This window comes from Schistocerca gregaria, chromosome X (assembly GCF_023897955.1).
Source record: "Schistocerca gregaria isolate iqSchGreg1 chromosome X, iqSchGreg1.2, whole genome shotgun sequence".
Taxonomy (NCBI): domain Eukaryota; kingdom Metazoa; phylum Arthropoda; class Insecta; order Orthoptera; family Acrididae; genus Schistocerca; species Schistocerca gregaria.
Genome location: NC_064931.1, coordinates 539,046,857 through 539,071,077, shown reverse-complemented (window position 1 = coordinate 539,071,077; position 24,221 = coordinate 539,046,857). Strand labels below are relative to the sequence as shown.

The following is a 24,221-nucleotide window of genomic DNA, read 5'->3' as shown; positions in this document are numbered from 1 at the left end:
AATATTCTTCGAAATACACCTGGCTCAGTCTCCTCACTAATGTGAATTGTCAGACAGTAAATTCCTCACTTCGGTCTCTGGTTTGTCGCCAATTCCATATTCTGCAATCGAATAAAGTCTCACTCTCAGGCCGTAACTTCCCGTCGACTTTCTGCTTCCTTCGTCGGCTTGGCATCCTTCCCGAGACAACTGTAGTGACTTTGTTTGTTTGTCTTATTTGTTTCATTTGTTTACAATGAATTTTTCTTAATGCTACTTTCTATAAGTTTCTCTATCTAAATTTACAATGAGCTTTACATTTGAATATTTACATGAAAAATACAAAATGAACGTTTAAATGTTTTTGTAGTACTTTATAGAAGAATTATATCATTTACACTTTAAGTTACTTCATTTTACAACGGTTCCTTTACTTCTTGCATTAGCATGGATTGATGATGTGTAGGTTAGTTAATTAGTACATCATTCAATTAGTTTTCTTTTACTTTTTTCTGACCAACTTCGATGATTTAAATGCTTAGTATTATTGTACCTATATTTGAATATTTACATGTTTGTAGCTCGTCCTGTATGCCTCTTGAGATCTGCCGCTACCTCAAACATATCTACATTCTTTTGCTGTATCATCTGTGATCTATTTATATGTCAGTTTTCGTATCTAATTGCTGTATGACTACTGCAAGTATTCCTATCCAATGCAACTGTAGAACAGCACGTTATTCTTCAGCAAATAATGCTGATGAATGTCAAACGAGTTCTTGTTGTTTCACTTATGTTTGACCGTTATCACCTCTGGTTCTTTGTTCTGTTCGAATAAGTCATTGTCACCATTGCAATGATTGAATAACGGCTCTGATATCTCCGTTAACTCACTCTCACTATCTACTATTGCCTTAATGACAATACCCTTGACTGTTAAACGAAGTATCGGACTTATCTCTGAAGTACCCTCATCTTCGACTTCCTCCATTAATATGTCCTCAATTACTTCGTAATTTAACTGATGTATGGTCATCGAGAGTTTGGGGACATGCACTTCCCTTTTTTAAATTGTCCATTTTTAGTCTCGCTGCTTCTAGGTCAGTTTCTAAAGTAAGCAATCTAGATTTTCAATCCTTATCTTCACACCTTGCTACTTCCTTTAAGTTTGTCTCTTCGTCACACATCTGTGTAATCATGTTTAATTTGCATTTTATAAACTGTTAATTATTCTTTAAGTGTGACAGTACTTCACACTTAGATTCTGGGGAGTCACCAGGTTCTAAGTGTGTCTGCTCTCGCACCCTGACTCAACTCGTTATCATATTTGTTATCTGCCACTGGTAGTTGCAGATTCAAATTTTCAGCTGTGCCGTCATTTATTACGACGCTCTTTTCTGTGTCTGGTGTGATGATTACGTAGTCTCGGAAATACTGCCGTACTGTGTCATTGTATGTGCCAAAGTTTTATACATTTGAATCTGATTTATCAGACTTTTCACATACTTTGTAATCTGGTTCGTTTCCCAATCCAGGTGCGATATTTTCCCTGTGATTTTCCTCTCCATTGTCGACTAGTTCTTCCAGATTTTGTTCGATTCTCGCTTTCCACAATGCCTCAGACTCTTTCCGTTTTTCTTTCTAAATTTTGTGGAATGATTTTAGTCGATCTTGGAGCGTGCCGAACCTTTGATCTGGTGTACTTATCCGTACTGCCTCCTTTCTTCTATGACCTGTATTAGCTGTCGTCGGTTAATACTATCGTCTTGATCAATCGTAGCTTTACAGGCGACAGTAGGATATGTATTATCCTGCTGAAAATCATTTTTCGTCTGTGCAGTATCAAACATCTGCACCATATACATTAATGCTTCGTCATAATCAAATGGTTGGTTACTAGGTAATGCTGTGAGTTCATCCTCATCCTCAGTGTCAACACAGTCTATCTGGTCCCAACACTTCAGCCGGCCGCTGTGGCCGAGTGGTTCTTGGCGCTTCAGTCCGGAACCACGCTGCTGCTACAGTCGCAGGTTCGAATCCTGCTTTGGGCGTGGATGTGTGTGATGTACTTAGGTTAGTTAGCTGTGAGTAGTTCTATGTCTAGGGGACTGATGACCTCAGATGTTAAGTCCCATAGTGCTTAGAGCCACTTGAACCGTTTTGAACCGGCTCCGTATCTTGACGTGTAAGCAGTTCTGGCTCGTTAGACGCCGTGCTGTAACATATCGGTATCTACCCTACAGGTTGTGGCGTTGTGTTATGCGTCTCTATGGTTTGATCAGCACATGTCACGCTTTGTGTTTGACGTAGTGAACCTTGCTGCAAACCACACTCTTGTATTCCAGATTCACCTGTTATTACTTCTTGAACAAGTAGTCGCAGTCCACACTGTTCCATACGGTTACCGTGATGTTCTGATTGCTGGTTTGGACTAATTTCACGTACGCGGTTTGCGATTTCGGACTGGCATCCACATGTGCCTTTCCGTTTTACGTCACACGTAATTTCACGTACCCTTTCTGTCGTGTTATCGACAACTGTTCATTTTACTATATTCACATTAGTGTCTACCGACACTAAAGTGGATTCTGTTGTCGTCTGCGACTCCTCACTAACGCTTCCTACGTCACCACGACTTTCAATCGAACGTAAAACTTCCGATCTCAGCCTTTGAAACTGGTGTTCCTTTTTCTCTTGTATTTTAAAAATACGAGCATCGTATTTCTTTAATGCTGCTTTTGTCGATCTTTCCTGAGACGTCGTTTCAGCAATAACACGTTTAGCCTTCGTCGTAGCTTTGATGGAAAAAGCTTCGACCTGTTATTTAACATTGTTTGGACAGTGCCTATGTCTTTTCTCAATTGTTTGTGCCCAGTCACGAACGTTTGAAGCGTGATTTGCGCTTTCTTATCTTCAGTTCGTATTAGACCTAATTGGTCTTGAATATCATCAAGCATTTTTTGTATTTCCTTGTTAGTTTCTCCCAGCCCCAGTGTTATGCGCCCTTCTATACGCTTTTCTGATTCTTGAAACTGTGTTGTTTGATGTGTTATGCGCCCCTCTAATTCTTTTTTCCATTGTGTTATGCGCCATTCTATACGATTTTCTGATTCGTGAGATTGTTGTAATAAACGTTACAACATTCCAAATATGTTGGCATTTTCATCTACACCATTTTCGCCAGTTGCCATCTGCTGCAGCCTTTCCCTATCTCGTTTTTCGTGCACCGTTTCCTTCACTTCCGAAAATAGTGTAGGAGCACTAACACTCGTTCTTCCATGCAATTGCAAGCCTGCCTGATTCAACATAACTACGTTTGTTTCAGAATGCTGTAAGTCACTATCTACAGCCTCAGCGTCTAATTCATTAGCAAAGACGTTCTCATGTCCATTCTTCGGGCCGTATTTAACATCTTGTGTTGCATTTTCGATCTCATACGGTATTTCTACGTGTTCTGTCTTGTGTTGTTCACGCTGATCTAGCTGTTGTATGCCCACCTACATCCTATCAAGATATTCCATGACTTCTCTTTGTCTTAATCGATTATTTTCTCTCATTTTTTAGTGTTCGACTAAGCTTTGCTGTTCGCGAATTTTCCAAACCAGACTACACACTAACAGCAGGTCATAAAATTTGATTCTACCCCTAAATATCATCCACGGTCCTACATTCAATATTTGAACTCATTTCCTCGTCTTTTACATTGCATTTTGGTTAATGGACTTCATTCAGGACTCAACACAATCCAGTTCAACGATGTGGTGCGTCAGCAAATAAGAAATACATGAATACAATTCTATCTATACTTACTACACAGTTTAGTCACATTTACATTTACATTTTTTTCCATTTCCATCAGCTTATTGTTTGGGAGGATTGTGTGTTTTGTACATATCAAAAGCAAAGTCTCAGTCTACCAGAATGCTGTAATTTCACATCCTGACAGGGTCGCCATTTTGCAGCACACAAATGGACAAAACATCTGAACTGTCGTCTCAAGCCCAGGATGTTAAACAGACATTCTAAATAAATATGAACTTGGCCCTGTAAGGCAGCTAATGTGAGGTACTGATTATAAAGAAATCATTAGAAATGCTGCTGTCACATGAGCAGAATCCATGAATCAATAAAGGTGAAAGTTTGGGGTGTATTCAAGAAAGACAAAACAGGTATTCGCTTTTTTATTCTACATATAATTTATCAACTGTGCTTTCAGGGGTCAAGTGATACACAACAATCATGTTCAATCACTATTGACACTCAACAACAAAATATTTAACTCTTGGGCATATTGAGTTGACGATTATCAAAATTGTTATCTCTCTACATAAATTTCTATATTACAGAAAAGAATGATTAACAATCTTCATCAACTTATTTACATGCACATTGTTGTAGCTCGTAAATGCACTGGTTGTAGCTGGTAAATGCACTGAGTCGGTGGAGAATAAATTTTCTTTTTGTACCAATGAAAACCTCTCATGTACTCAATGTGAGGGTAGGTTAGTATCCTAGCTTTTGATATTTAGTGGTCAAAGCATACAAAAATTGGAGTGAGCAATTCTACACTCAACAATTACTGTGGCCTAACACATGATGGTACTTTAAAAAGCGGCATCTGCAAAGGTGTTGGCTCTGCGCTGGATATGAAATGCTAATTCCCTACTCTGGCCTTGACTGAATTCACTCAGTCTCAACTTTCCTGTGTTTCGCAGACTGTTGGTCTTTCGCTAGGTTAAATAATGGCTATTGCTCACTCGCTAAGGGTTGCAGTGATGTGCATTAATTCTTTGCCCACAAAAATTCCCACAGGAGTAATTATCTACCTCTCTGTTATCTAGATTAAAATTGAAGAAACTGCAAAATGGTGGGAATTTAAGGAGATGGGACCAGGATAAACTGACTAAACCAGAGATTGTACAGAGTTTCAGGGTGAGCATAAGGGAACAATTGACAGGAATGGGGGAAAGAAATACAGTAGAAGAAGAATGGGTAGCTCTGAGGGATGAAGTAGTGAAGGCAGCAGAGGATCAACTAGCTAAAACGACGAGTGCTAGTAGAAATCCTTGGGTAACAGAAGAAATATTGAATTTAATTGATGAAAGGAGAAAATATAAAAACGCAGTAAACGAAGCAGGCAAAAAGGAATACAAACGCCTCAAAAATGAGATCGACAGGAAGTGCAAAATGGCTAAGCAGGGATGGCTAGAGGACAAATGTAAGAATGTAGAGGCTTATCTCACTAGGAGTAAGATAGAAACTGCCTACAGGAAAATTAAAGAGACCTTTGGAAAAAAGAGAACCATTTGTATGAATATCAATACTGCCTACAGGAAAATTTAAGAGATCTTTGAAGAAAAGAGATCCACTTGTATGAATATCAATAGCTGAGATGGAAACCCAGTTCTAAGCAAAGAAGGGAAAGCAAAAAGGTGGAAGGAGTGTATAGAGGGTCTCTACAAGGGCGATATCCTTGAGGACAATATTATGGAAATGGAAGAGGATGTAGATGAAGATGAAATGGGAGATACGACACTGCGTGAAGAGTTTGACAGAGCACTGAAAGACCTGAGTCGAAACAAGGCCCTGGGAGTAAACAACATTCAATTGGAACTACTGACGGTCCTGGGAGAGCCAGTCCTGACAAAACTCTACCATCTGGTGAGCAAGATGTATGAGACAGGCGAAATACCCTCAGACTTCAAGAAGAATATAATAATTCCAATACCAAAGAAAGCAAGTGTTGGCAGATGTGAAAATTACCGAACTATCAGTTTAATAAGTCACAGCTGCAAAATACTAACGCGAATTCTTCACAGACGAATGGAAAAACTAGTAGAAGTCGATCTCGGGGAAGATCAGTTGGGATTCCGCAGAAATGTTGGAACACGTGAGGCAATACTGACCCTCCGACTTATCTTAGAAAATAGATTAAGGAATGGCAAACCTAGATTTCTAGCATTTGTAGACTTAGAGAAAGCTTTTGACAATGCTGACTGGAATACTCTCTTTCAAATTTTGAAGGTGGCAGGCGTAAAATACAGGCTATTTACAGTTTGTACAGAAAGTAGATGGCAGTTATGAGTCGAGGGGCATGAAACGGAAGCAGCGGTTGGGAAGAGAGTGAGATAGGGTTACAGCCTGTCCCCGATGTTATTCACTCTGTTTATTGAACAAGCAGTAAAGGAAACAAAAGAAAAATTCGGAGTAGGTATTAAAATCCATGGAGAAGAAATAAAAACTTGAGGTTCGCCGATGACAGAGACAGCAAAGGACTTGGAAGCGCAGTTGAAAGGAATGGACAGTGTCTTGAAGGAAGGTATAACATGAACATCAACAAAAGCAAAACGAGGATAATGGAATGTAGTCGAAATAAGACGGGTGACGCTGAGGGTATTAGAATAGGAAATGAGACACTCGAAGTAGTAAAGGAGTTAAGCTATTTGTGGAGCCAAGTAACTGATGATGGTCGAAGTAGAGAGGATATAAAATGTAAACTGGCAATGGCAAGGAAAGCGTTTCTGAAGAAGAGAAATTTGTTAACATCAAGTATAGATTTAAGTGTCAGGAAGTCGTTTCTGAAAGTATTTGTATGGAGTGTAGCCATGTATGGAAGTGAAACATGGACGATAACTAGTTTGGACAAGAAGAGAATAGAAGCTTCCGAAATGTGGTGCTACTGAAGAATACTGAAGATTAGATGGGTAGATCACATAACTAATGAGGAGCTATTGAATAGAATTGGGGAGAAGAGGAGTTTGTGGCACAACTTGACAAGAAGAAGTGACCCGTTGGTAGGACGTGTTCTGAGGGATCAAGGGATCAGAAATTTAGCGTTTTAGGGCAGCGTGGAGGGTAAAAATCGTAGAGGGAGACCAAGAGATGAATACACTGAGCAGATTGAGAAGGATGTAGGCTGCAGTAAGTACTGGGAGATGAAGAAGCTTGCACAGGATAGGGTAGCATGGAGTGCTGCATAAAACCAGTCTCGGGACTGAGGACCACAACAACAACAACAACAACTGCTGTCTGTCGCCATTATACGTAAAGTGTATCGTCCTTAGTTCACAGAAAGAAAAGCTCTCAACACGCTCACTTATTTCCACACTCTTGTGCGGTCCTCTCTGAGATGAGTGAGAGAGAGATCTCTAAATTTTAGTTCTCAAAATGCTTTTATATAATGGAGATTTCTCCACCGTGTTGTTTCTGCGTCATCCGGTAGGTCTTCAGCCAATCACCATCTCATTATAGGTGAATTTTATTTTTGTTGCTGGGTCGCAGCCTACCCCTGTTAATGTTTCGCCGCCACTTACCCTCAGTCCTGGCCGTATTTATGTTAAAAGGAATAATGTATTGCTGTGGCGTTATCCTTTTCTGTGCTCAAGCTGTAATTACCTTTTGTCGACCTAATATATTTATTATTTTCTGAATATCTCATACTGTATCGTACTGTTGTTATGGATGAAGCTCAATTAAGGTCCGTAAAATGCGGACGCCTTACAATTTGTACATGTGTAAACCTGAAATTGTGTTAAACAATAAAAAAGAATAATGAAGATCGTTAAATGTATTTTATCATTTAGAATACAGCATACATATTTCTCTGAAGTTTTCTGCTTCAAGCATTCATTCTTGTCATACCCCTGAATACGGACCATTCTCCAAGGACACTCTGTATACATTTCAAATTAAAAATTTGAGCAGTTTGAAAAAGGTATTTTGCCTAGAGAAGCAGTTTTTCATATTCCCTTGTGTTTGTATGTACACATGTATAAATCCAGTACAAGTGATATATTGGACTGCAAAACTAGCTCATCACAACTTGAAAAATGTTGTCTGGCAACTACATCAATACAAGAGTCGTTACACATATTTTGAAAACAGCGTGGAAGCAGATGTTGATTACTACACATTCATGAGTCTTATATGAAACTTCTTCCATATTTCAACTGATTTTCATGCAGGTTATGTATACACAGACACACACACACACACATTCACCTACCCTTTTATTTCCATCGCCTTTGGCATTATAAGTGTTACTAGTAAGCAAAACGTAAATTTAAAATTTGCGACATTAGATTACTAGAATCTTATCTACGCCAATGTAAGACAATCATTCATAATTATGTTTTGTGAAATGGTATTTTGTTTGCATTTAGCTGATCTGTGTAATAACGTACAAGGTAAGGCACGTATTGTCAGATACAACATTCTGAACTGAAAAACTAGTGTTTTAATCATAAAGTATAGATTTATGATTATTAAAAAAATAGTATTTTATGATGCGTCCTCTCGTATATAGACTCAGACAACAATGAAGGAGCCAGGAACACTGGCCAGGATGACACAGTTCAGGAAACCCAGTACATGTCTTCTGTAACTGACAGTACTGACAACTCCGTATCTCCCTAAAGGTTTCTATGGGTATCTGCAATAGTCTTTACGCGAATGTCAAGACATACTCTCAGAATTGTCGTAACTCTTGCATAACAAACTTATATCATTGATCACGTGAAATAATTACGAAATTAGGTGTATAACTTAATAGATCCCAGCGTAGTCTGTCGGTTTTAGTGTACTTAAATACGCAGAAATTCACTGAAATCATACGACTGTTTCGGAATGTAGCATGAAAAGCATAGTTCCATCCCTTTAACGCTACATATAAATGACGTGCTCTACGAAGTCACTTGTAACATTCTACCTCCAGCTATTCAGAATTGCATAAAAATCTCTGCCATGGTGTATGTTGTTGTTATAAGAAAAGCAAGCGGATAAGAGAAATAATTTGATAACTTTGAGTGTGTGATCTTATATCAGTCTCCTGTTTGTCCTTTAAATTGCTACTTTCGTTTCTTCGACCGTAAGATTTCCTTTCCTCTTTTGCTAATGTGTTCAGTAATGTAATTGCAAGTGTTAAGTAAATGGAATAATTGAAAAGAGACGTTAGCTACCATACAAACGTGAGTGAATTACCATAAACGCTTTAGAATGCTGTCAGAGGATGAGTCTGGCTGTGGAAAATTGTCGTCATGCGGGTATAATTTATAATGGCAACAAACACAAGAGCTTGCGCCTTTTTTCCTATACACTACGGAGTGGTAAAAAATACTGCCTCTTGGCGGAAGTGCCCCATGTTAAAACAAAAGAGTTCCCAACTACTTTGTTTCACTACGCAAAATCCACGTTTAAATAGGGTACTTTATTCCTCAGTGGAAAGTAAGAGGTGAAAGTGGCGTAATAATATAGTACGAACTACAAACGTTGAAGTCCAAATTAAAGCAGTACTCACTGTGAAGAGTTGCTGTCTGCTGTAATGCATGAATTTCTCTCTCCAGCTAGTAAACTGGAGAACAGGCGTTTGTTCTTTCTCATTTATGGCACTATACGTGACGGATACGGTAGCTTTGCCTTCGAATTATACAATTTTGTCAGTGTAATTTTTTACTTAATTCCACTAAATAAATGTCGTGTGACTAGCGCCTCCCGTCTGGTAGACCGTTTGCCGGGTGCAAGTCTTTCGATTTGAAGCCACTTCGGCTACTTGCGCGTCGACAGGGATGGAATGATGATGATTAGGACAACCCAACACACAGTTCCTGAGAGGAGATAATCTCCGACACAGCCGGGAATCGTACCCTGGCACTTAGGATTGACATTCTATCCCGCTGACCACTCAGCTACCGGAGGCACTCAATTCCACTTGACAGCAGTCAAGAGAATTTTAATAGATTAAGATTAATCGAAATACACTCTAAAGCAATAAAAAAAACGAGTCACCACGAAGAAAGTATGCGAATGGGACGGAGATCGGTAGGTGTGATGTACTTGTTTATACAAACAGTTCAAAGCAGGACTCTTCAGTGAAGACTACTGCTTCGAATCGAGCCCAGATGACCAGCGAAGACGTGTTTGAAGACGACCCAGATAGCGACGGGATAACAACCAACTCTCGTCCCCCATATAGCCCGACATGCAAGAGTGTCTTCTTCTTCTTCTTCAGTAGCTCTACAGCCCTTGGTGAGCCTTGGCTTCTTCAACATTCTTCCTCCACACTTCTCGGTTATTTGCTGCTCTTTTCCACCCCCGGACTCCCATATTGCTGATATCCATTATTACCTCATCGATCCATCTTCTTCTAGGTCTCCCTAACTGAATGGATCGTACCTTTCATCATTTTCTTTGGAATTCTATCCTCTGCCATTCTCTCCAAGTGGCCTAGCCAACGTATTCGCTGTGATTTCACAAATTTTACTACGTCCCTGCCTTGTATTAACTCTTGTAATTCGGCATTGTAGCGTACTCTCCAGCCTACTTCCTCCCTTATTGGCCCATATATTTTACGTAGTATTTTCCGCTCAATGCTTCTTAGAGCATTTTTATCGTGTTCTGTCAACGTCCATACATCTGAGCCGTATGTGATAACTGGGCGTACCAGGAAATTATATATTAGCAGTTTAGTTTTTCTTGTAGCAAGGCTATTTTTGAAAAGCTGCATATTTGCAAAGTGAGCTCTGTTTCCTGCTTGTATTCTTTCCCTTATAGCCTTTCCAATACTGTTATCATTTGGTATTAGGGCTCCCAAGTAGATAAAAAAGGACACTCCATTGAAGCATTTCTCATTGATATCTAGGTTTTTAGGAGTGACATTACCATATATTTTGTTTTGTTTTCCTTTACTATGAGGCCAATTTTTAAGGCTTCTGTTTCCATTGCCCGGTATGTGTCTAGGAGTGTATTGGTATTTCTTCCTGCTATAGGAATGTCATCAGCGTATGCACATATCTGGCTAGTTTTCATAAATATGGTGCCTCTTTTGTTGATTTTATTTACTGCACTATGCAGGGTTATGTTGAATAGGACAGTGGAGAGACTATGCCCTTGCTTGACACCAAGAGTGACTGATTGATGACTTATTTCATTTCTTAACAGGACCCCTTTGCTTGTCATCTGCGGTATCCTTAGAGCACAACGGTACGTCGATAATATTCTACGCCCCATTTTGTTGCCCTTCATGGCAAGCCATCCTAGGGTTACATTTCAGCAAGATAAAACCTGAGCGCACACGGTGAGAGTCTCTACAGCGTGTCTTAGGGCTTGTGAAACACTACCTTGGTAGGAAAGGTAGCCGGATCTGTTCCCAGATAAAGTTGGGAGAATTATGTGCAGGGCCTCCTACCTGCTCGGAAGTTTGACTTTCTAACTCGCCAGTCGGACAGAATCTAGCATGATATCCTTCAGGAGGACGTCTAACTCCTCTCTCAATTAATGCCAAGCCGAACAACTGCCTGCATAAGAGCGAGAGGTGGACCAACGCATTACTGACTTCTTTAGTTTGTGAATACCGTGCTCGTGAATAAGTCATCCCATTTTTCTGAAACTGTAATTTCTTGTTGCTCTGTACACGTACATCACATCTATTGATTTTAGTGGCATTCGGATAATTCCTTCATGGCTCATCCTTTTTTTTCCGTTGAATGTAATATGATATTTCAAAATTGAAACTAAAGACTCGAAGGAAACTACTTTCCGAACAAAATACACAAACCGTTATGTGTAATATGCGGACACCTTCTACGTGAAGGGAAAAATCTTTTCAAGTACAAGTACAATTGATATTCGTAAGATTCCAGCCTATTCAGATATTGAGGCAATTATAATGTAGTAGCGTAGAACGAATATCGTTTTAACGAGCATTAGAAAGTTTTAGATGCAGGTGGTATACTAATATAACACCTATTATATTTTTGGGGGAAAATTTTCACGAAACAGGGGAAAAAAATTTAAATGTGAATTCTCAGAACAGCAGAACAACTCAATTTCTCACTGTCGTACAGCGTAGAGGTACAGAGATTGTTATGGCCAACATTTATGGACATCACATTTAGCTCACATTCCATTTACATTAGGAAAACCTCTCAGTGCCACCATTAAACAACATTATGACTTTTCCATCCATTTTCAAAAATTTTCAAATAATTTGCTGTTGTAGAACGATAATGAGAAAGTGAAGAATAGTTAACTGAATATCTCGGCAGAGGAAGGAAGTTAATACAATGAATGACACTCACTCACTTTGTTTAATATACACGTCGGGAAGCTGAACCGTTTGTCAAATACTAAGGACGATTCATGACACGTGGGACACCCTAAATTTTACAATAAATGAAGAAAAATTATCAAGTGCTTACTCCAAAAACAATAGTTTCGTGTTTCGTAAAACAGAGCATTACAATCATCGTCTTCGTCGTTATTATCATCTATTTTATCCTCATCAACACACCACTGCTGCAGGCCATTGTGTAGTTGAAGAAGCAGAAGACAAAAATGGATTTTGTTAACAAATGGTAAATCATGCTTCGTAGTAAATGTCACTGGTTGTCGTTAAGAAAGATCAGTCTGATCCAGCGTGATTTATTTGGTGTGTGACATATGACCTAGTATGACCTGTGAGAAGCTGTGCCTCTCATTTTACACTCACGATAATATAAATAAATGCTTTTGTTGTTACACTCTAAATCGGTTCGTTTCTTAAGTTAGCTCTATTCTCATTAGAAAAAAGTAGGGTGGGAAAATGGTAGGAAACTTTTGGTTGATCTTCCCGCCCATGACGAGGTCATTAGAGACGAAATAAAAGAGTGGAAAGGACTAGAGCTGGAAATGAAACAAACACAACTTCTATATTGATGAGGAAAAGTATTATGACAACTGTGTACCTCGCGGTTGAATGGCGCCTTGTGGCGTTACGGAGCGAGATCCGGAAAGGGAGATATACCTGTTGTAAATATCGTGTGAGTAAGGCCTCCCGCGGGTAGACCGTTCGCCGGGTGTAAGTCTTTCGATTTGCCGCCAGTCCACCGATTTTCGCGTGGATGGGGATGAAATGATGATGATTAGGACAACACAACACCCAGTCACTGAGCGAAGAAAGTCTCCGACCCAGCCGGGAATCGAGCCCGGGCCCTTAGGATTATTCTGTCCCGCTGACCACTCAGCTACCGGGGACGTACATATACCTGCTGAGCATAGACGACGGGAATCGCTACAGCCTCGACACGGGTCACAAATGCAGAAATCAACTGACGTAAGTTACTTCGGAAAATGACACATCTTTATAGCTAGGCGCCTGGGAATGATCGTCTCGGAAGCTGTTCACGTGCTGCTCTATTCAGTACCGGAAGGCCTGTACATTTTGTAAAGGAGCATTGGCGGCCATGTGTGGCAGATCCGACGACATGGTATAATGCTGGCGCTGACACAAGTGTGTTGGAGTACACTGGACAGCGAACGTTATTTAACAAGGGACTCTGCAGCACACGACCTCTATGAGTTACCATATGGCCATATTGGCGCAGCGACATGGTTAGTTACGACTGCAGTGGATACGGCATCTTCAGGTTTGGACCTGGATCAATGAAATCGTGTTACCCGGAAGGATGAATCACGTTTCTTGTTACACTGAATGATCACATCCGTATACGCCGTCTTCCAGGCGAACGGCTGCTAGAAACATGCAACTTGGCGCGGGCTAAGGCCGGTGAGAGCAGCGTTATCCTAGGAGAGACACTCACCCAGGCTTCCGCTGGGCATGTGGTAGTAATAGAGGGCATGATGACAGTTGTGGACTACGTGGGGAACGTTGTGGACCACCTGCACCGCTCCATGCTCGACATCTTTCCCGGCGGCAGTGATGTCTCCAACAGGATACCTGTCGGCATCATATGACCAGAATCGGGCTGTTTCAGCTTGAGGAAAGTGATAGTGAACTAACGTTGATTTGTTGCCCATAACATTTGCGTTATCTAACTTGTAGAAACTATGCCACACACAAGCTCTTTAAAAGGAGATCAATATATTATTAAATGTGTTGTCGTAATGTTTTGAGTCATCAGTGTAGCCCACCTTGGCGTGGTATTTCTTTAGGAAACTCAATATATGCGTGCGTATTTGGTTCATTAGTTAATATATTGTGACGATTCAATTTCCAGTAAAACATTATTTCCTCTTGTTTCAGCACCATACACCTTTGGTAATGTCACACCAAAATCAGTGCGTTTCCCTTTATTCTACTCAGGAGCGCTTTTTAGTTTCTCCTGCTGCATATTTGCGATTTCAATACAGTGCGTCATCTGCATTTTTGTTGTAGGTTCCACGTTATTAAAACTGTGCGAACTGTTTTAAGAAGACGTTATATTTCATAATTTACAGCAAACTTTCAACTATTCCGACATCTTTTTTGTTTGTGAAGCTGGAAATCGTGTTAGAGATTCTCCTATTAATCGTCAGGCATATTTCCTCTGGTGTTCCGTAAAATTTTTTCAGTTTTGTTTTTGCGTTTTTGAGCTGGAGCCGACCTAAAGAAAAAAAATTCCCCACGACTTCACTGTCAAATGGATACGTCGTTTCCGTTTTAGCTATTCCCGGATTTCCTACGATCAACTCATTTCGGAATAGGTTGGCAAACAAGATCCTATACGTTTGTGTGCCTTCGCGTAATGACAATGGCGTGTGGTATCCTACGATTCTAGTCGACAATGTCAAGGATTTCTTACTGACAAAATAGGGATTTTAGATAACGTACAAAAAGAATATAGGTCAACGTATGACGCGCGAGTTAGCGTAAAAGTTCCGTACGTCAGGCCCATTCAGTAGGAAAGGAACCCACCAACTAATGTTGCGTTAGGTATAGAAGTGAGCGGAAAATTGACCCTGTATATATCATATTTTCAGTTTCTCATTAGTCTCCGATAATTGCGCTAGGGAATCGGCAAAAAAAAATGCAAAATTCTTTCTCCTGAAAATTGTGGTAGTAGCACACGTAGCCGGCCAGATTGCAATCGACAGTTTCACACTGAACATTTACACCATATTATTTTACTGTCAATGGAAATTCGTTCCCTTTGAATTTCCTTCCTTCCACTCGCATACACTATGAGAATTCACTTTAATCTGACCTGTGGAACAGACGTTATTAATGAAAATGAATGTGCTTCAGAAATGATTCTCTTCCCACAAATGAGATATAATAATGTGTGTGAATTCCTAAGGGATGGAACTCCTGATATCATCGGCCCGTAGACTTACACACTTCTTAAACTAGCTTAAAGTAACTTCTGCTAAGAGCAACGCACACACCAATGCCCGAGGGGGACTCGAACCTCCGGCGGGAGGGGCCGCGCAATCCGTGACACAGCGCCTCAAACTCCGTGACCACACCTCTGGGAGATATAATAATTGCTCATAATTTACACGGAGAATTGTTTCGATATTCCTGTAGCACTGACGAGAATCTTAGAACTTATTCTTCGATTCTCAGCTTTTACTTTGTCTCTAATAACCTCGTCGTCGGCACGACGTTCAGTCCTAATCTCCTTTCCTTGTAAGACTAGGCAATACCGAGTGTTTTGAATAGAATCTCTTTCGTAGGAAAAATGCAGGTTCCCCATGTTGTAGTCTTTATTCATCGACAACTAAGTTTATACGTGCAATACACTTTATAATCGTACGCGTCGTTCTCACAAATACTTGTATGATGTGACTGACTCTGGGTGTATCTCATTAATCCAGTCGTCAAAGGATACTATGCTCTTAAAATTCGTGAAGTGGATAGCTTTACATTTCTTTACTTTAAGGGGAAGTGACAGACGCAGTCTGACATGTTGTGGAGACCCAACTGGATTGTACTGGCAATTCCTCTGGATGTAATTTCGACATACATTGCAATATCATCTGCCAAAAGCCTGAGATGACAGCTAATACTGTCTGCTGTGTCAGTAACATATGCCATGAACTGCGATATTTCTGTTCCAGCTCTCTGGAGCACTCTCTTCAGTGCCTGTACATGACTGTAAGTCAAGGAAAATATATTGCATCCCACCGGTCAGCAAGCGAGTATTGGGTTAGATATCCTACAGGAACAATTTTCTTTGGAAGCCGTTGATGTGGTACTGAATCAAAAACATTTCCGCCATCCATGTCACTTTGGATATCGTGAGTAAAGAGGACAAGGTGAGGTTCATTCGATCGGTGTCTTCGGAACCCATGAAAGTGCTACCTCCTTGACTGGTCAAGAACCTCTACCATTACTTTTCCCACAGCCTGTACTGATGTCGGCGTAGAATTACTCCATTGCAAAGTAATCTGCCATGTGGATGAAGCTATTACTTGCACTGAATGCGTAGCCGGCGATGGTATGGTCGTTGGGAAACAGGTACCACTTACTATTATTTTTGTTGTCCCCGCAACAGAAACATTTGTCGGCTGCAATAAAAGTTTTGGCATAAGTTGCTACTGCTTGATTAGTGAAATCTAGTGTAGATATTTTAAAGTAATAAAGAGATGCTATTTTACTGTTAGGAACTTAAGCTATGCAACTGTATTGCCCCCCAGGACGTCAACGCTGATCAAAGACTTTGATTGGCCAAATATCAAGGGAGGCCATTGGATGTGATGTTAATAGCAAGTCACTCCTACGTGAGCGCTCAGAACTGTAGTAACATGTCGAAGCATCAACTCACAGTGTTGTTGGAATCGTTTTGGAGAGACATTGAGCCACAGGTCTTCTAGTGGAACACCAAAAATTGTAAAAAATTTCGTACTGTCAGCGTCTAAGCATTAGAATTGAATGATGATAAACAAGACATCTTCAGGTGTATAGTAAATATTTACTTCTGATCCAACTAGTTTCACGGCGTTAGAGTCACATCCTCAGCGATACAGATTTGTTTCATAATTTATTCCACACGATAAGCAGTAAATGACAGAACATTCGTTTTCCAATTTTGATAAAATTGCTTAACAGTCAAGAGGTCGGTCCAGTTTAAATAGAGCAGAATGCAGAGAACATCATCCCTATATAGGAAATGTAAGGCTTAACACCGTCGTGACAACATGAAGTCCGCAGTGACCACCTAGATAAGTTCATTGGACTACATCATGTTGGGTCATCTACTGGTTACCGTTTGGACTAAATTATAAAATAAGTCTGTGTACCTATACCTGAAAATGTAGCTCTAACAGCACGAAACTGGTTGGATCAGAAATAAAGATTTATCATACAGCTAAAGCAGTCATATTCATTGTGACCCAAAACTGTTTTTGTATACTTGGTGCTGGGGACCGTTCACTGGTATGAAGAGCAGTCCATAAATTCGTAATCAGGCTAGGATCTGCTGATCTAGAATATTAACCCATCGTTGTGAACTTACATGAGTGTTCATCAAGTCACCCAAGTGCAAACAAGGAGCGGTGATACGTCACTTATTAGGGTACTCTATTGCCAGAAAGGGATGCAAAGAATGTAGTTATAACGAGCACCTGTTGCTGGTCCCTGTAGCCGGACAATGGGACCTAACTGCGCTCATGCAAACACATCCCAGACAACATTGAGTCATGTTACGTCTGGACATAATCTTTTGACAAGCAATATCCATAGTTTCATGGGGAATAACTAAACTCGCACTCGCGCAGCAGATTTATACAACTGAGACTTGGATTCAGCACTACTTTGATCCAGCACCACTTGGATTCAGTCACCACTCATCCATGGTCCAGGGTCGATGTTGACGAGCAAAGGGACGCGAGTCGAAAATTTATGGCTGTGGCGAATGCTTTGCATTTACGGTGCTGTCGTAGTGAAAACTGGTTCCTGACGCCACACATTCAAATCGGCGGCGATCGGACTGTCAGCAGACCGTCGATCACATTATACTGATGTACAGATGCGACCTCACGTCTGTTCATCAAAGACTTCTTGTGGGTCTGAGCGGTGGGTGAATAACGCTTGTGAAAACATTGCTTCTAGAATACTGTAAACCCAGTTTAGACATTTCTGAGGCTGAGAAGTCCCCATTCGTGTCTAATTTGTGACATGATACGATTCATGCCTCCTCCACTGATTATCATCTCACGTGGGAAGTCCGTACACTCTCAACAAGCACTTAGTCTTGTACAAAAATGTTTGCGTTATTCAGGAACATACATTTTCAATAACTTGCCAGCAGCCATAAAAAGCTTAATGAAATTCAGTATATATATAATGTGGAGTAATGTGTTCACTGTATTATCGTAGTTGTATTACAAGTTTATTACCTGATAAATAAAAAAAAAAAATTTTTATTTTAAATTCAAGCATTAGTATTTGTAAAATGACTCTTTCATATAGTGTCCATTAAAAAATGACGATCATTCCACTTGGGTCCTGTGAAATGGTACATTAGCTTATTTGTTCTAGTTGTAAATATTTGTCATGTATTGTTGTTTTTCTGACATGTTTTACATCCTGGAGGACCTCCTTACTATTAATCAATTGGAATTAAAGTAAATCTAATCTAATCTAATCTGTGTCCAGTATACGCCAGTCATTAACAGACTCCACAAATACCGTCCGCACTCGGACCAAACGCCGCACGCAACCGCGACAGTCGGGCATCGTATAAGACACAACTTCAAACGGGACAACTTTTCCTATGCTTTCTGACCACTCATTTTATAGCTTCATCCCTAATATGCCGATCGTAAACACACTGTTTAAGTTTTAGATTAAATGTCATAGAAAATAAAATATTATAAGTTAACAAGTATGTTTGAATGTTCACCCCGCTGTACACCTGGAAAAAGGATTACCACAAGTGGCATGTGATGTTACCTCTGCCAGAACCTAGCAGTCAATGACTTTCCGAAATGCTAAATTTTAGTACAAAGAGTTTGGAAGTCTGTATGATACATTCCGCGCTTTTCAAATCTACAATAACTGGCGTAATGTGAATTTCAGGTACGGAAGTATCTTTCGCCAAGTGACATAGCTGGATGAATCTTGGATCATATATGGAAATAACTACTACAACTTAGTACAGAAGGTAACTGAAAGAAATGCGCAATGAGGGGAATGGAAATGACATTTCTTTTCAAAGACAATAAGTACATGGAAGTCAGTGCGACTGACGAAGTTTTTACATTAAACACGGCGTGACGTGGCTCTTAATATATGTGATCTCCACGGAGTTCGCTGAAGTCTCACATTGTCATCGATAAAATTGAATTCAGGACGGAATGCTCCTCCTAAAAGCCTCACTTGAGGAAGGTGTGTAGAGTCACAAGTGACCCTGACTGTTGAGTGTATCGTGTTCGAAGGTTTCGAGATCGATACGCCTTTGCAATATCATGCCTTCCTACACCATAGCGCCTGGACTATCAAAACGATAACGTTCGACAATGATGGACGCACCCTCACAAGATGAGAAGGGGGAACACGCAATGCACCCAGGAATCCAAGTGTCATCGAACTATATTACTTGGCAGGGACACATCGTGAGAAAGTTACTTCGGTCCTTAAGTTTTGGGCACCAGTATATAATACTTCAGACCTCATTGATGACCTTTGCCTAACATAATTATTATTTGTTATTAAATCAGTTCACTTCGGCGCCTAAAGACTCTTTCACCACATAGTTACTAACGTCAAATACTTTTACTACGAGCTCGGCCGGATCTTAACCAGCCGGTTTCTGGTATGGGACAACCTATCGAATCGAATGGCACATAAGCTCTCCCACCTATTGGATGAGTCAGTTATTTCTTCTTAAATACAGCCCTGACGGATTCAATCATGAGAAGTTTCATTAATGTATATCAAAATGTAACTTTACGTGTAAGCAAGTAACCAAACTGCATAAAAATATGATTCATTTTGACCACAATTGTGAAACTGATTTCCGTTGAGAAGGGTACTATTCCCATCTACATCACAGTGTTTGAAATAAAAATATGTTCTTGTGACCTATTACACACAGACGTGGGTAATGAAGGGGACTAGTTCAGTGGATCACTACTACTTCCTTTCCTTGCAGATGAGCGTGAAATGTGATCTTTTCCAAACATTGCTTATATACTTGTGTCTCCACTCAAAAAAATGGTTCAAATGCCTCTGAGCACTATGGGACTTAATATCTGAGGTCATCATTCTCCTGTAACTTTGAACTACCTAAACCTAAGTAACCTAAGGACATCACACACATCCATGCCCGAGGCAGGATTCGAACCTGCGACTGTAGCTGTCCCGCTGTTCCGGACTGAAGCGCCTAGAACCACCGCGGCAGACTCTCCACTGAAGATATTTGTGCTAAACAATCGTCAAGGCGGTGTTAATTCACTCGGAATTTTTGTGTAGAACTAGACTGAATTACCGCAGGACCTTAATATCTTGTTGAAATGAGTTTGCCGGCCGAGGTTGCCGAGCGACTCTAGGCCCTACAGACTGGAACCACGCGACCGCTAGGGTTGCAGGATCGAATCCTGCCTCGGGCATAGATGTTTGTGATGTCCTTAGGTTAGTTAGATTTAAGTTTTGTAAGTTGTAATAGACTGATGACATTAGAAGTTAAGTCCCATAGTGCTCAGAGCCATTTGAACCATTTTTTGAAATGAGTTTCAACGCCAGTGGTACTGACGCTTACATCAGTCATCGTAGTAGCAATGTAAATATTGAATGGTTGCAACATTCCTTGAATGTTCTTTGTGAAGGACTGTTTGAAGGCAGATATCAACATGAAAACTTATGTGCCGACCGCGGTGGCCGAGCTGTTCTAGGCGCATCAGTACGGAACCACGCGGCTGCTATGGTCGCATGTTCGAATCCTGTCTCGAGCATGGATGTGTGTGATGTGCTAAGGTTAGTTAGGTTTAAGTAGTTCTAAGCCTAGGAGACTGATGACCTCCGATGTTAAGTCCCATAGTGCGTAGAGCCATTCGAACCAATTGAACAACTTATGATTTTATATTCAATATTTAGTTTGTCGCGTGTACATGCGCCTGGACATTGGTTTTTGGTTATCTGAAAGTCTTAAAGTATATGTGCAATGTGCACTGTCCATTAAACATACATGTGACCGGTCGGAGTGGCCAAATAGTTCTAGGCGCTACAGTCTGGAACCACGCGACCACTACGGTCGCAGGTTCCAATCCTGCCTCGGGCACGGATGTGTGTGATGTCCTTAGGTTACTTAGGTTTAAGTAGTTCTAAGTTCTAGGGGACTGATGACATCTGCAGTTAAGTCCCATAGTGCTTAGAGTCAAACATACATGTTCCATGGCATTTTTAAAAAATTCGACCATTTTAAAATCATTCACCTCTTTTTACGTCAACACCGTCAAAGTGGTGTAAGTAATTACGTCGTGAAATATAAATCTGCTAACGAAATCTGTTTTGTTGCAGGTGAGGAAGGCCAACCAAGAACGGCAACGTCTGTCCCGGCTGCAGAAGAAGGAGATTGGGCTCGCGACGATGCTCCTGTGTGTCGTCATCGTCTTCTTCCTGTGCAACATCCTCGCTCTGGTAAACAACATTCTGGAGGCATTCTACTGTATAAACATCGACCAGCTGGTCAAAACGAGCAACCTGCTCATCACCATCAACTCGTCGGTGAACTTCGTGATCTACGTAATATTCGGGGAGAAGTTCAAGCGTCTGTTCCTGAAGATGTTCTGCTCGCACGGCCGGTGGCTGGGCCACGGGGGCCGTGACTCGCCGGACGGCACGCACGACGACAGCCTCGTGTCGAACGGTGACGGCCGCCACTACTCCATTCGGCTGCAGCGCAGCGTCACCAGACACGCTAGCCGGCGACAGGGGCCACGCGCCCCCTCGCCTGGGCCCTGCGTCTATTATCCCAAGCGCACCCACGAGTGGGACGCCACCACCTCCACCACCGTCAACAAGCTGTGAGGTGGGCATCGTCTGTCAGAGTCACGTCCCCGTGTGGTCTACCCGAACGCCACCACGACAGGAATGCCACCTCCCCCACCATCATCAAAAAGTTGTGAGGGGGACAGCGTTAACCATAGTCTACTACTCAAAGCACAGCCTCGAGTGTTGCAAAACCACCTTCATTCTTGTCAATAATCAGCGAGGGGGCAGCGTCAGTCACAACCTTATCCCAGTAGTAAATACCCTAAGTGCAACCATCAAAGTGATGCCAGTACATCCTCCAACATCAACAAGCGGTGTGTTGGTGATCATTGGTCATAATCATTCCCCGTGAGGACTACCCCATGTGCAGCCACGACGGCCACCACCGTCAACAAGTTGTGAGGAGGGCAGCATCGACCATAATCTACTACCCAGAATATAGCTCTGAGTGTCATGCCACCACCCAAACACAGTGAATAGTCTGTGAGTAAGGTATCAACAGCCACAACCCTCACACCAAGTGAAAAACCCTACCTGCAGCGACGAGAGTGATACCAGTACGTCCACCGTCGTCAAAATGTTGTAAGGTGAGCATCATCAGTCACAATCGTGTCCTTGTGTCGGCTACCGTAAGTGTAGTCCTGACAGTAATGCCACCTCCATCTCCACTGTCAAAAAACTGTGAGGACAGCAGCACCAGCCATACCACATTGGTCGAAGTCCAGCCTCAGTTGTGACGCCACCACGACCTCCACCACCGTCAATAATTTGTGAACTGGGCAGAACCAGTCACGACCCTGGCCCCATGTCAAAAACCCAAAGTGCAGCCATGAGAGTGACGCTAGAATCTCCACTACAATCATCATGGACGCGACCGTCCCCAAGACCGTTAACAAGCTGTGAAAAGGGTACCAATTCTCGACACTCACTGTGGTGTCAATTTTAAAGCGGTACCTTATCACATACATGGTACCAATTTTTAGTTATCATTTATCACAATGTTACTTATATTGAGTGAGATACTATAAACTCACTTTCATTGTGATGCCCCCTCACAACTTGTTTGAAATCATTCCCAAATTGTTTCTGAAACAATGGTCCACTCCACTGGTTCCTTACTAATATATATTTGTGGTGTCATATGTTATGACGTCATTCGTTACTATTTCGGCATGAAATGACTACATTGCTGTAAAGACATTTCTTTGGTGATCTCTCCCAGAACACCTGGAGGAGCTGGTCCAGATTGGTATAATTGAGCAGATTCGATACTCAATGTCAGTGACTCTGCCTCCCCAGCAAAACGATGCCCTCGTCCACTGTATCCCAAATAGCACATATTTGAGAAACTATTTATTTCATCTCCATCCATCACAATATCACTGTGTATTTACTGACACACGGTCACGTCATGTCTATAGTGGTCCAATGCACATCACGTTTAAGATCAAGTTCATGTGAGAATACTATGGGAGGTAAAATACTCAACAACAGGGACCATGTCTCCCCGCAAAATGACTTTTAAATAACAGCATATTCCACTGGTCCTTCCATAGAATACATTACTGGCACCAGATGATATGTCGTCATCCATCACAATCATTGAGATACTGTAGCGTTGTTTCTGTAGTTATCCTGCAACATCTCATTTGAGATCTTGTCCTTATATGTGTGTACTTGGACAGATACAGCAGAGAACGTCATGGACCACCTACACCTTCTGCAGTGGTGTCTCATGCAACCCAGAGAAGAATTGCAAAAATGTCGAAGATCCACTAACCATCAACGCCTCATCATACCGTTAACTTATTAATTTTATATTCTACATGTGGAACTATTGCAGTTAGCTCGACGAATCAAAGGGACGTTGTGCGGCAACGAATGGCGTCTCTTTGGTTACCGCTCTGAAGTGTCCACAATATCTGACTCATCTCGCCAATACGTCCATAGCTGATAACTGCAGACCCTGTGTGACACTATAGTGTTGCCATCACTACCCTATTATCTCCATATCAAGTGTTCTCTTCTTATCTTCATTTGCTACCACACGAGCATACACTGCCGGGTGTAGCAATCAACGTGACACATTCCATTCCAGGTCAATGACTTTTCATAAGTGCAATGTAAGGGATGAACAGAACGTAAAAGATAACCTTTCCATTAGTACTGTTGCCGCTGATGTCACTGAAATAACGTGAAATTAAAAGGCATATAAATTAAATGGACACCCAATAATTTCCTTTACAACGTTTTCCTCAACGCTCATCTGATGAACAACAGTACGAACCCGTTCGTTTTTCTTCCTTGAAATACCCTTTCTCCTATTACAAAATGAACCTTGAAAGGCTCAACGAAACACAGTCCAAAGTATTTACAGCCAATTTGTGATACAGGGCGCATTAATCGAGTAGTAAGGAACTCGTTTAACTTCACTTAAGTCAATGTGGCAAATGGAGAGAGTGACAAGAGGCAGGGATTCAAAGTGTCAAATTTATAAAACACTGTGCACTTTTAGAACTGCAGCTCACTCTATTTAAAACCTACCAGTTAACCA

General features: G+C 41.2%; 1 protein-coding gene across 2 annotated transcripts in view; it reads left to right on the top strand.

Moving 5' to 3' along the window:
• The window catches only part of LOC126299330 (FMRFamide receptor), a 670,385-nt gene extending 646,493 nt beyond the window's left edge, over window positions 1–23,892 (top strand). For both annotated transcript variants that reach the window (XM_049991160.1, XM_049991159.1), the window contains exon 4: window positions 21,194–23,892. In XM_049991160.1, the coding sequence (XP_049847117.1) occupies window positions 21,194–21,703 (510 nt within the window). In that variant the 3' untranslated portion in view covers window positions 21,704–23,892. The remainder of the gene's footprint in view (window positions 1–21,193) is intronic.
• Window positions 23,893–24,221: the final 329 nt, after the last annotated feature.